The sequence below is a fragment of the Palaemon carinicauda genome, chromosome 23 (assembly GCF_036898095.1).
Source record: "Palaemon carinicauda isolate YSFRI2023 chromosome 23, ASM3689809v2, whole genome shotgun sequence".
Taxonomy (NCBI): domain Eukaryota; kingdom Metazoa; phylum Arthropoda; class Malacostraca; order Decapoda; family Palaemonidae; genus Palaemon; species Palaemon carinicauda.
The window spans coordinates 86,314,771-86,329,770 of NC_090747.1; the positions used below are offsets into that span (position 1 = coordinate 86,314,771).

General features: G+C 35.3%; 1 protein-coding gene across 1 annotated transcript in view; it reads right to left on the minus strand.

The window, feature by feature from the left end:
* LOC137617209 (profilin-like) overlaps positions 1-3,679 on the minus strand; it is a 24,516-nt gene extending 20,837 nt beyond the window's left edge. Inside the window, exon 1 of the mRNA XM_068347130.1 lies at positions 3,493-3,679. Within this exon, the coding sequence (XP_068203231.1) occupies positions 3,493-3,501 (9 nt within the window). The 5' untranslated portion in view covers positions 3,502-3,679. The remainder of the gene's footprint in view (positions 1-3,492) is intronic.
* Between the last annotated feature and the right edge of the window lie 11,321 nt (positions 3,680-15,000).

Genomic DNA, 15,000 nt, shown 5'->3' on the forward strand with positions numbered 1-15,000 from the left:
GGCACCACATAACTTCCGGTCGTGTTTGTCGCCCCCCCCCCCCTTTTTTTTTTTCTTCTTCTCCAAAATGTATGTTGTAATCCCGTAGAGTTTTCGAATATGCTAAATTGTACATGACACGCCCAGTTATTTAGTCTAGCTGCTGTTGAGTTGCTAAACGTTGTTATAGTTAACTATCATTAATAATTCGAACACTTAAAACTGTGTAGAGATAATAATGATGTGGTTGGTGGTAGAAATGGGCTTTTTGTATCTTATTGACAATGACATGTTCCATGATTATAAATGTGTTTTATCAGTTATGTTGACCACAGATATTATCTACTTTGCTGTAATTGATCAGCAATCATTTGTTTATATTTGACTTATTATTTTTCAATGCCATGATTTTGATTTACATTGCGATCGTATCACTATTATCATTACAATAAATTCTTGAAATGTGTATGATAAAACGAACTCAGTAAGTAATCTTTTTTATTTGAATAATAATGGTAATGTATGGGAGTGTATCGCATTCCCCAAGAGAGATTAGTTGACCAAACGTTCAGCTGGGCTCCATAAGGCACTAGAAGAGTTGAAAGACCCAGACCTACATGGCTGAGGAATATGAAGCGCAAAGTAGTAGATGATGAATGGAGAAGTATTGAATTAAAAGCTGGCGAAATCTAACCGAGGCCCTTTGTGTCAATAGGCGTAGGAGGAGAAGATGATGATACTGATGAAGTTGATGATGATGGGATGATAAATTCTGAGTTTAGACTTGTCGTCTTCCAGCCCGTGGATAATTTCGCTCACCACTGACCCTTATGTATGCAGAATGATACATCAGACCGAAATTCGGGTGGTCTGAATTGTTAATATTATAATAAATATTGTCGCTTCATTTTGTAATGAATATAGTGTTATCGGAGTATTAGTTATCATTTGATTATCAATATTCCATTATTAAGTATATAGATATTGTCTTAAAAAATAGGAGCTTTATGATCATGCGTTTTCTAATATTCATGTAGTATTTCCGTCATAATTGCTATTTTCCTTACTTTATTTATTACGGCCTTGAAATTTATTCTTATTAGACCAGCAAATCCCGGGGACACTTTATTCCTATCTTGCAACAACACGAAATTTAGAAACAGCATTAGTTTCCAATTTTGTGTAACTTGAAAAAGGAAAATACTTTGTTTGGCAAAATAAAAGAGTGACAAAGTCGTGTGCTTCAGGTTAGCATTTATAAAAAATCCCAAAGTTTAACACATCAAATGAAGACCCGACCTACTAAGGATTGACCGAGTGACTGATTCATAGTATTGATTGTTGTTACGTCACCAAAGGTCATCAATTTCGAAAATATTACTAAAAGACACATCATGAGCCCCTAGATCTATTCCAAGGAGAGGGAATTGACTTGTTATGTTATCTGGTTTTGAATAATGTACCACTAATATCTTATTACCTCGCGAGTGCAATATGAATTTTTTTTTTTTTTTTTTTTTTTTTTTTTTTTTTTTTTTTTTTTTTTTTTTTTTTTTTTTTGAGATTCAAGCAGATTCCCAAAATTCGCTTAGAACTTTAGATTCCTCAAGCTTGATCCTCTTTTATCCTGGAAATTATTTTACAAATCTGTTGCAATTTTTAGATGGTGGTCGAATTTTCCAGAAAATCCACCATAATGGAGAAACTAAGGACCTTCTAAACTTGAAAATGACTAGATTAACTGACGATTCTGCTCTGTTGCTAAACAATCAAGAAAAGGCTGATCCTCGAGTTTCTTTGCCAATTAGGCACCTTTTCTATCTTTCTGGTCGTAGAGAATCGACATAGGAGTCAACCCCAATTCTTCTTCACTTAAAGGCTTACTGCACTGTAATTGTTCAGTGGCTACTTTCCTCTTGGTAAGGGTAGAAGAGACTCTATAGCTATGGTAAGCAGCTCTTCTAGGAGAAGGACACTCCAAAATCAAACCATTGTTCTCTAGTCTTGGGTAGTGCCATAGCCTCTGTACCATGGTCTTCCACTGTCTTGGGTTAGAGTTCTCTTGCTTGAGGGTACACTTGAGCACACTATTCTATCTTATTTCTCTTCCTCTCTTGTTAATTTTTTCATAGTTTATAAAGGATATATTTATTTAATGTTATTACTCTTCTTAAAATATTTTATTTCCTCTTTTCCTTTCCTCACTGGGCTATTTTCCCTGTTGGGGCCCTTGGACTTTTAACATCCTGATTTTCCAACTAGGGTTATAGCTGAGCAAGTAGTAATAATAATAATAACAGAGGAGTCCAACACAACCAGAACCTTCAAGTGTTTACAGGAAAAGTATCTTCCTAACATTCTGAAACCGCTTATTAATCTCTTAACTCGAAAGACTTACCATACCAACTTACCACTTCCATAATCTAAAACCACCTGCTATAGACACAATCAGCATCAGAACCCTCTCGTTTACGATAACTTAATGTATAGACAGCTCTCTCTCTCTCTCTCTCTCTCTCTCTCTCTCTCTCTCTCTCTCTCTCTCTCTCTCTCTCTCTATATATATATATATATATATATATATATATATATATATATATATATATATATATGTATATATATATATATATATATATATATATATATATATACGTATATATGTATATATATATATATACGTATATATGTATATATATATATATATATATATATATATATATAATATATATATATATATATATATATATATTTATATATATATGAGTGTGAGTGTGTGTACGTGCATAAGAGTCACAACATGTATAGAATTAATTTTAGCATCAAGATATGTAAAATAATTGACCCTGTCAGTTTCTGAGATTAATATTAGACTGATAATCGTTAAATCTTAAATCCAGGAAAGGAATGCACACCTGGCATTCACGCATGCACATTACAATTATATAACTCCATTTTTAGGTTAGTGATAAAACAAATTTGATTTACGTAAAATAAGATAAAACAGTGGTAATGGTTCGCACTGTGTAGGAATATGGGGAAACCTACAACTGGAATCATGGATTATAAATTATGTTTCACATATCCCTAGATAAGAACTTTGGATTTGAAAAGGTGTTACTATAACAAGATAAGGGCATTAAGATTTCGTAGAAGTTTGTAACTTAGATACCAATGACATGACCGGCTCTTGGGTATAGGAGCAAACCCCCCCCCCCCCCCCCCACCACCACCACCACCATTCCCTATGCCTCGCCTTGCGATATGCCACGCCTTGAAACCTTAAAATTCCATCCAACTTTTGCAATACGTTTTCATAATCGTCTTTCTCGCTATATTTTTTTTTCTTAAATACTTTGTAATCCAGTGAGTGCATTTTTTTTTTTTTTTTTTTTTTTAAGAAAGTCTTCTGATAAAATTTTGCAGAGCAGTATTTGCTATCTTATCTAATAAAATCGATTAGCCAGATTGATAAGTTTCCACTGGCGAAAAAAAAAATGAAAAAACGGTACTTACCCCACTCATGGTAATTTTTGCCTATGGCCTAAGAAGGAGAAGAGGAGGAGGACGGGCACTTTGGGTCCAATGGAGATCCTTGTAGATGTCCCTTTTTTAGGTTTTGTAGACGTGCTGTTTCTTTGATGTTCTGTCTCCTATTAAGGGCAGATAGGGACGCTAGCTTCGCCCGACACTTGCTCTATAACAATCAGATTTGAATTATTCGGAAGTTACAGCTTTGGGGCACTTTGCCAGAGAGTCGAAATTTGAAACTTTTTATGAATGAAAGATAAGAGCGCCACCGGAACTCTCTCAAAGTTTTAGAAACACCTCCGGTCTCTCTCTCTCTCTCTCTCTCTCTCTCTCTCTCTCTCTCTCTCTCTCTCTCTCTCTCTCTCCTCTCTCTCCCTCTCTCTCTCTCCTCTCTCTCCTCTCTCTCTCTCTCTCTCTCTCTCTCTCTTGTATTTGGACGTGTTATTTAGACTAATCGGTTGGATCTTTACTAAATGTACATTGAGGTAATGGTATTCTGAAGACCAGTGGAAAATTTTAATTCTTTGTATGTATATTTTCCCATCATACACCTTTCTTCATTTGAAGGAATAGTGGCATAGGTTGTAACCATTTCTGATTTCAGCCAATATTGATTGGGCGGGGGGGGGGGGGGGGGGGTTACAGCCCTCACTCAGCGTGAGTATCCTTTTTTTTTTTTTTCTTTTTTTTTTTTTTTTTTTTTTTTTTGCTTGGCCTTTCCGGCCAGACACTTACCATGCCAACGACGTCTGGCTTTTCTTCACGGTCTGTAACGCTTCGCTGAATGAACTTAAATGCTATGAGTAATGAATTCTGATTTTACCAACTAGCTGTTTCGTATGTGTATATATATATATATATATATATATATATATATATATATATATATATATGTGTGTAATATTTATATGTATATATGATATATGTATTATATACATGTATATTTATATGTATAGATATATATATATATATATATATATACATTATATATATATATAGTATATATATATATATATATATATATATATATATATATATATATATGTATATATATATAACACAACACCAACAAATGCAGCCATTCCTAATTCACTGCAGGACAAAGGCCGTGGACATTTCCTTAGTCACGTCTGATTTTAGCCATTTTCATCACCACGATGACTACTGCGGAATGGTAAAGGTGGAGACTTAGTTTGATCGCTTACATAACACCAATATATATATGTATGTATATATATGTATTATATATATGGGTGGCCCAGACTGGTACAGCTTTGCTAATTATGCCATTACTCAAGCCCTTTCACCGCTTTAAGGTATCCCCACTCAGAAAGGGTATATATATATATATATATATATATATATATATATATATATATATATATATATATATATATATATATATATATATATATATATATAACTTTGTGTGTGTGTTGTGTGGGCTAGGTAATCTTGATAGTGAAATTACTAATCACAGCTTATTGATTTATATTATGATGTGTAGATAAACAGAGCTGATTAACATAGTGGTAGACTAATTGCAACTGTGACTTAGTCAGAAGTTTTTATCTATTATTATTATGGTTGTTGTTGTTGTTGTTGTTGTTGTTGTTGTTGTTGTTATCATTACTTTGTTTGTCGGTTTTATTTATTATATGCTAGGTGTAAATTTTTTAATGAAGAATTCCTGAAAATCTCGATGACAATTATATATGCATTTGTTTAACCAAAATGCATAAACTATTATATATATATATATATATATATTATATATATATATATATATATATATATATATATATATACATACTTATATAGCCTCTTGACATGAGGAGCTACCCTTATACTTTTTTTTTACCATTTTTTAAACATGCATTTTTTTTCTTTTATAATTTCTGCCACATGGAAATTCAAAGTATTTTTAAAAATTACTTTTTTAATTCTGATGGTTCTACAAGCTTCATTCTCGTGTCCTCGAGGGTGGAGTAATTGCAATGTAACCGAGAAGAGCATTTATATGCTTGAGACGCTTATCGAATGAATGTTGCTATAGGTTTTCATTGATTAAGGTGACATAAGGTGACAGGGGTCGAGGATTCACTCGACTTCAGTGGAGGGTTGGATTTAAACCCAAAACAAGTAACAAAAAACAAGTAATAAGGAGAAAGAGGCCCTTCAAAATATTACCCAGAGCATTTTTTTTTCATCCTACCCAGCTCAGAAAATTAACCTCGTCATTTACTGTATTACAAATTATCGAATAATTTAATTGATGATGGCATTAATTCAGCCCTGGAGTATATCCTTTGGGAGACAGTTTGGATCTACAGATAGAAGTACCACATTCAGTGAGAACTTCAATTGTTCTTTGGTCTGTCCATGACAAACCTTTCGAAGAGGATTCTAGACCACAGACAGGTCAGTATGTTTTATAGCTACACCCACTAAATATAGCCTACGAGAGAGGATCAAATTTGAAAGTTTGAAACGGTAGATACAGAGAGGATCCCACCTACTTTGAATGCCTAAAATCTGTATACTGTATATATTAAAGGGAAAGCCATCCCTCAAATCTAACCAGGAATTCATTATCATACTACCATTTGGAACCGAGTAGGGTATGCTATGAAACTTAATGCCTATTGCAGCCCATAGTGATCAGTCATTGCCACCTCACGTCAGTTCAATCTGAGCAATGCATTTCATCTGAATCAGTCACTTTTTCTACTGCCTTGTGATATAATTTCATTACCTTATTGCTTTGTAATCCAATACCCGAAGTTTTGGAAACGATGAGATTTAAAGGAAACATTTCTAGGATCTTTAACTCCTTGTATGGATTTTGGAGAGTTACTTCATAATTTTCCTGAAGAAAACATTTAAAACTTCAGAAATATAAAGAAAATATAGTAGACAATTACTGCCAATCACGCCGAATTTCAAAGGGTTTTAGCAGGTTAGTGGACTCTACAAAACTCATAAACTATGGGTCAGTAGTTCAAAGCACACTCACGACTTAGTTATTTCACTGGTATCAAGTTCATCCTATCCCTGTGTTTCTAGGATATGTTTTTCTTGGGAACTTAAGGTGTACTTTATCTCATCAGCAGGCATTGACGGTCCTTTGGGGTGCTGGCTTTGATGGGGATGGGTTTGGGTGCTAATCCTAAGTGTAAATTATCGGTCTGTAAAATATTACAAAACTGTGCAATGGTCAGTGCCTTGCCTCTGTCGCTTATGCATAGACCTTTTATAAATCTATATTGTTATACTTCGGTTAGAACAATTCTGGGCTTCTATATTTCAACGCTCATGGTAATTTATTCTATTTATAATCAATCATTAACCCATTTTCAGTAGTTGATTTTAAATACAGGTGTCCATATCCAGTCCATTATTGCATAGCTACGGGAGTGTGATTCCCATTTCAGATATCTGTAAGCTGTAGAGATGTTGATCTTCTGTTCTAAGTCATGTCGAGCTTCTCATTGGTATTTTCTTGAGTATTTCATTGTCGAGAATAAGAATGGACGTATGGCCGTATTTACTACTCAAGTTAATGACCTAGTGTCTATTCTGAATTATTTCCAAAGCATGGGAAACCCGTTATTTGTTATCTATTTCAATATGATGTACTTTCTTGGGGTATTCCCTAATTATTGTCCTCAAGAGGCAATGGCTTTTACAGTCCCTTTAATGCATATTCTTTAAATACTGAATCACGGATGAAACCCTTGTGCAGTAAAAAAAAATACACCTCATTGTGCACCGTTTCTCCGTGCTCCGTATTGTTATTGCAGAGAGAGAGAGAGAGAGAGAGAGAGAGAGAGAGAGAGAGAGAGAGAGGAGAGAGAGAGAGAGAGAGAGAGAAAGGTGTATTATCTGATTGAACGTTTTTTATCTACTACTTGAAACGAAAAAAAAAACGAAATTGATTTATTGCGATTTTTCAGTGTGAAATATTTTGATAAGTACCGCTATGTTCAGCTTAACTGTTATCTGTTTTTCACCGTAAGGCAAATTTATCTATTGTGACAGAGTCTCAGTAAGCTTTCCGGATCCGGAAATCAATAGTTCTTGGAATACAACTGTGTTTTAGTCTTCTAGATGATAATAACAAATGACTTATAGAAACAGACAAAGAGATATGTCACTATATTCGTAATTTATTCAGTTTCCTACTTTTGTACTAGAGATATTCTATCCTTTATATTAGAAATTCGTGATATACAGGATAGTTGTGTCTGACATTAATATAAAAAATATAAGTTTAATGATGATTATATACATTTCACAACTCAAATGCTTCACAATTTCACTGTGACTATGAATAGGAACTGTTAAATAGAGAAAGGAGGTATGAAGCATTTAAGAAAATTTTGGTACAGTTCATAATATAAGAATTGCCATATTCATAACAAATATATCGAAGCCAAATCATCAGTGGAAATTTTCTTTTGCTGTTGGTATCATTTGTTTTCACTATTTGCAGTAATGGTATATATATACAGTATATATATATATATATATATATATATATATATATATATATATATATATATATATATATATATATATACATATATATATATATGTATATATATATATATATATGTATATATATATATATATATATATATATATATATATATATATATATATATATATATATATATATATAGAATTAGCAGTGTCATAATTTTCAGTACAACGTTTTAGAACAAAATTTTGAAGTCCTGTGGAAAGAAAGTTCGTAAGCGACAACGGACTGTTATTAAAAGATAAGAAAGGAAGTCGTGTCAGCGAGAGAGAATCCTTGGAAATCCCTTCCATTGAGATATATGATGCGCAAATGCCATCCTTAAATGGTGTCCTCTTTACTTGGAGACAGGCTAGAGTTTGTTGTCTTCCCATAGAATTGAAAATATAGTTTAGAGGGAATTCATTCTCATGTGATTAATGGGATTTATAGCTGATGCTATTTATTGGTGGCTTTTATTACCAATTATTTTTTTTTACAGGCAATTAGTCAACACATGTTGGAAGCTTAGTATCATTTAATTACTGTAATATGAATAATTTTTGGTGAATTAAGAGTAACAATTCTTTTCATTGGGAAGGATTTTAAAGAATTAGCAAGTACCATCCCTCTGTGTTTCTTTCCCTTTTGAGGGGCCGTATATTTTTCCCTGGTGGAGCCCTTGTACTTATAGCATCCTGCTTTTCCAAGTAGAGTTGTAGTAATATTGAATAAAGAATTAATGGCTTATATCTCTGTCTTTCATCATAGTATTTCCAAGGGTCGTTGTGGCCTGATTGGAAACGTCTCTGCCCGGTGTTTGCCAGATGTGGGTTCGAGTCCCGCTCAAACTCGTTAGTGCCTTTAATGTCTCCAACCTTACCATCCTTGCGAGCTAAAGTTTTTGGGGTTTGGGATAGCCTACAGGTTTATCTGCTGAGTCATCAGCAACCATTGCTTGATCCTCCCTGATTCTAGCTTGGGTGGAGAGGTAGCTTGGGCCCTGATCATATAAATATATGGTCAATCTCTAGGACATTGTCCTGCTTGCTAGGGCAATGTCACTGTCCCTTGCCTCTGCCATTCATGAGCGACCTTTAAACCTTTATAGCTCTCACGATGCAAATTCGCCCCGTCACTGACTATGACAACAATCGACTGTGTGATGAAACTATCAGTACAGTCTCTGTTCGTAATTTATGTAATTAAAAATTATTTAACTAATCTAAACATTCGGATGATGTAATTTGTATTTTTAATGGAATTTCGGTGCAATCCTACTTGTACGAGCATTGATAATTATATCTATATAATCAGTGTCAGTTCACCATCTGACAAGGCTTGACAACAATTTGGATATTCGGAAACTAACTCATTTGTGACCCAAATAATATTCTCTCTCTCTCTCTCTCTCTCTCTCTCTCTCTCTCTCTCTCTCTCTCTCTCTCTCTCTCTCTCTCTCTCTCTCTCTCTCTCTCTCTCTCTCTCCAACTGTTACGATGAGAAACTACAATCTTAAGTGTCAAGATAAATTTTGCATGGTTTGATTTAATCAAAATATATATTCTCGTTATATCATTTGCTCTATATTTAATGCAACGGTTAATTTAAGATATCGCAATTGTCTTTGAAGTAATCTACGCATTGTTTCCCAAAAAATTAGAATCCAGAAAGGGTTAATGCCCCAGTGCACTACCAAGGCCGTCTCGAGACCGCCTTGGCACTACTCGCAGTGCACTGTAAGCATTACTAAAGGGTGCATGCATCCCCTTTTTAGCCCTTTACGTTTACTTCATCCCCTTTTGTTTTCTTTCATCTTGCTGTACAACCTTCTGTGTTTAACTTTAATTTCATATTGATACTGTTATATGGTTTCCCCAGTTGCACCTCAGCCCTAAATGTCCTCCAGGCCCCAACCCTGGATCGTTTGGCCCAAATTCCCAACATCCATCCATCCTAAAACTATGTAAGTTTTACCAGCCTTAATAGATATGAATATTTCATATTACATGCCAAAGCTGTAAACTAAGTTTCAATAATAGATTTAGATAATATTTTCCAATTTTGCACTGTAAATATCTCAAAATTAAAAAGGTTCAAGAACATGAAATATCTCTGGAAAGGTTATCACAGCCTTAAAAAGAATGTTGCTCTGAAAGCTCCACATTCCTCATCTTATAAACATACAAAAGATCTCGAATTTAGTTATTTCAGATTTTTCTTTATTTTTTAAGGTCTTTAAGCCAAATTGAAGGTAGCCCAGGTTAGCTAAGATTGGTCGATTAGGTGAAATCATTATCCTTGGTAAAATTATTTTGTCTTCCTAAATTTCCAGCGTTTATAGCAAAAGCAATCAATCACTTCAAAGATACATGGATTTCCTTCACAAAAATACCGCACGTTAAATTAAAGCTCTAGTACATATAAAGTGGCTTTTCTTACGGAGCCATGCTGTTCTTGCCGATGGCCATTCGTCCTGAGTAGGGTTAACAGTTCTCTTCTTAAACTTCTACGTGTATGATATTATTTAAATCTGACCTCTGAAGAAGGATAAAGCGTGCCCATTAGATTAAACTCCTTGACAGGGGGACCACTACGTTTTTGGTAAGATACTTACAGGGTCAATCTCATCGTGTCTGGGTTCAATTTTCAAGGCCCATCTATCAGTCTTCAGTTGGTTTATCAAACAATTCCCACTTGTTTTTCCATTGTAATTTGTAGTCTTCATTTTTCTTTGTTTTAAATTTCTTTACTGTGTAGATTTCCTTGTCACTTTATCTTGTTGGATTGCTTTCGAAACACTTTATGCGTTGCATGACCAAAAGTCCAATTACCTATATTTTTATTGTCTTGGTTTCAATAATAGATATTTGCCCAAGTCTAATGCATGCACTGACTTTTACTTTTAATGTTACTGTAGAAGGTTTTCTAGATATTTCATATTCCTATTCTTTTCAAAATACATAATTAGTATTATTTTTTTTATTTTTTGCTTAAGGGGGAAACCAGTAAAGCATAAATAATATTACTATTGTCCTTTCACACAGGTACTTATTCGATATCATTTTGTCTGCACGCTTAATCAAAGATAATAACTAAGGAATGAATTGGATGGCCAATTAGAAAATAAAAATTTTTTTGGGTAGTGTATACTATGCATGTGATAACGTGGCTATGTAATAGTAGGCCTATTTCCGCTAAGCTTTGTTTGAATAATCCCCTCTTAAAGGGGAAATTTATTTGGCGATAATTTATGTTGCATTATATTGCGTTATCGGTCTTTCGTGTTATGAAGCCCATCCATTAATATTCCTAAGTTCCTCTGCATTATTTACTCTTATTCTTTGAATATCAATCTAAAATAAGATTTTATTGAATATTATTAACTAAACCTCCTGTCTTCATGAAGTCTCAATGTTTCCCCATTCACCCAACACTTTTGTTCTTTATGTCTTGTTATAGGTATGAAATCTTCAGTATTTTCCAAAGCCAGTGAAGACTGAGTCATTTACTAAGAATTTATATCTCTATGTTCATTCCTGAACTATTTTTTTAGATTCAAAGGCTACCAGTCTCAGGATAATGGTGTTATGGCACTCCGAACAGATTTTGTATGTTGATTTACACTTTTATATTCCTACATGTACGGCTAAGACGCGATCAGTTTAAGTAAATATAAGTTAGTTAATGTTTTGCCCTTTCTAAATCATCTTAGAAAGCTCGATAATTGGTTTACCTTTCAACGGGAAAGCTCGAACATCAACTTACCTTTCACAATAATATCAGGTGTGAAAACTCCGTAGTCTACCATAAAGATATACCATAGAAAATGTACTGTTTTACAGAAAACGAATCCATTTTTATTATGGGAAACACGTAAATATTTGATTGGTAGGCCGAAACATTATTCATCGTCTCAGTGTATCATTATGGGCAGGTAAATGGAAATAAAAAGGTAACCACAAATAAGCTACTTAAAAAACGCATCGAAAACACTTTGCTTTGTGGGTAGAATATGACTTTAGATTTGCAAGTTTTTATGCCAAGTGAGATGGTGATAAGTAATAGCTTTTTCAAAAAGAAAGATAAAAATAAGTATACACGGGTAAGAGTGGCAAATGGAAGAGTAGTAGAAAGGGCATTAATGGATTATGTGTTGATAACTAAAAGAATGTTTGGAAGATTGAAAGACGTGCACGTGTTTAGGGGTATGGCTAACGGTATGTCTGATCATTTTTTGGTGGAAGGAAAATTAGTTGTAGCAAAAGAGTGGGGGAATAGAGTAGGTGGATGTAAAAGGGAGCTAGTGAGGGTTGAAGAGCTAATAAAACCGGGGGTAAAAGTAAATATCAGGAAAGGTTGAAAAGGACATATGACGAAGTGAAAGTAAGAGAAACTGGCAATTTAGAGGAGGAGTGGAAGTTAGTAAAAGAAAATTTTGTTGGGATTGCAAGTGATGTGTGTGGCAAGAAGGTTGTTGGAGGCAGCATGAGGAAGGGCAGGGAATGGTGGAATGAAGGAGTGAAGGTAAAAGTGGAAGAGAAAAAGAGGGCTTTTGAAGAATGGCTGCAGAGTAATAGTGTAGAGAAGTATGAAAAATATAGAGAGAAAAATGTGGAAGTAAAGCGCAAGGTACGTGAGGCAAAGGGGGCAGCTGACTTGAGGTGGGGTCAGGGATTGGGTCATTCATATGAAGAGAATAAGAAGAAGTTTTGGAAAGAAGTGAAGAGAGTAAGGAAGGCTGGCTCAAGAATTGAAGAGACAGTGAAAGATGGAAATGGAAGGTTGTTAAAAGGAGAGGAGGCAAGGAAAAGATGGGCGGAATATTTTGAAAGTTTACTGAATGTTGAGGATAATAGGGAGGCAGATATAATTGCTGTTGCAGGTGTTGAGGTGCCAGTGATGGGAGATGAGAATGAGAGAGAGATTACAATGGATGAAGTGAAGAGAGCACTAGATGAAACGAGAGTAGGAAAAGCGTCTGGTATGGATGGTGTGAGAGCTGAGATGTTGAAGGAAGGAGGTGTGACTGTACTTGAATGGTTGGTGAGATTGTTTAATATGTGTTTTGTGTTGTCAATGGTACCAGTAGATTGGGTTTGTGCATGTATTGTACCACTATATAAGGGTAAGGGAGATGTACATGAGTGTTGTAATTCGAGAGGTATTAGTTTGTTAAGCGTAGTTGGAAAAGTGTATGGTAGAGTAATGATTAATAGGATCAAGGATAAAACAGAGAATGCAATCTTAGAAATACAGGGTGGTTTTAGAAGAGGTAGGGGTTGTATGAATCAGATTTTTACAGTAAGGCAGATATGCGGGAAATATTTAGCAAAAGGTAAGGAGGTGTATGTTGCGTTTATGGATCTGGAGAAAGCGTATGATAGAGTTGATAGGGAAGCAATGTGGAATGTGATGAGGTTATATGGTGTTGGTGGAAGGTTGTTGCAAGCAGTGAAAAGTTTCTACAAAGGTAGTAGCATGTGTTAGGATAGGAAATGAAGTGAGTGATTGGTTTCCGGTGAGAGTGGGGCTAAGACAGGGATGTGTGATGTCACCGTGGTTGTTTAACTTGTATGTTGATGGAGTGGTGAGAGAGGTGAATGCTTGAGTGCTTGGACGAGGATTAAAACTGGTAGACGAGAATGACCATGAATGGGAGGTAAATCAGTTGTTGTTTGCGGAAGATACTGTACTGGTTGCAGACACAGAAGAGAAGCTTGGCCGATTAGTGACAGAATTTGGAAGAGTGTGTGAGAGAAGGAAGTTGAGAGTTGATGTGGGTAAGAGTAAGGTTGTGAGATGTACGAGAATGGAAGGTGGTGCAAGGTTGAATGTCATGTTGAATGGAGAGTTACTTGAGGAGGTGGATCAGTTTAAGTACTTGGGGTCTGTTGTTGCAGCAAATGGTGGAGTGGAAGCAGATGTACGTCAGAGAGTGAATGAAGGTTGCAAAGTGTTGGGGACAGTTAAGGGAGTAGTAAAAAATAGAGGGTTGGGCATGAATGTAAAGAGAGTTCTATATGAGAAAGTGATTGTACCAACTGTGATGTATGGATCGGAGTTGTGGGGAATGAAAGTGACGGAGAGACAGTAATTGAATGTGTTTGAGATGAAGAGTCTGAGGAGTATGGCTGGTGTATCTCGAGTAGATAGGGTTAGGAACGAAGTGGTGAGAGTGAGAACGGGAGTAAGAAATGAGTTAGCAGCTAGAGTGGATGTGAATGTTTTGAGGTGGTTTGGCCATGTTGAGAGAATGGAAAATGGCTGTCTGCTAAAGAAGGTGATGAATGCAAGAGTTGATGGGAGAAGTACAAGAGGAAGGCCAAGGTTTGGGTGGATGGATGGAGTGAAGGAAGCTCTGGGTGATAGGAGGATAGATGTGAGAGAGGCAAGAGAGCGTGCTAGAAATAGGAATGAATGGCGAGCGATTGTGACGCAGTTCCGGTAGACCCTGCTGCTGCCTCCGATGCCTTAGATGACCGCGGAGGTAGCAGCAGTAGGGGATTCAGCATTATGAAGCTTCATCTGTGGTGGATAATGTGGGAGGGTGGGCTGTGGCACCCTAGCAGTACCAGCTGAACTCGGTTGAGTCCCTTGTTAGGCTGGAGGAACGTAGAGAGTAGAGGTCCCCTTTTTTGTTTTGTTTTATTTGTTGATGTTGGCTATTCCCCAAAATTGGGGGAATTGCTTTGGTATATGTATGTATGTATGTACTGCCAAGAGTCATTTTCATGATGCTTGAGTAAGAAAATGAACCAGTAAAACACCTTAATATGATATATAAGATTCGAACATTGTCCTATTAATCGAACTCTTACCATTTTGTAATAGTTTTAATCAATTGACAGTAAATTATAAAGTATTATGTTAAACTTTATTACGAAGGTCTTATATTTCATCCTATCTAATGTTATGGATTTTGATTATTATGCATATTAGTTTAATGAGACTGCTCTTCGAAAAACTCA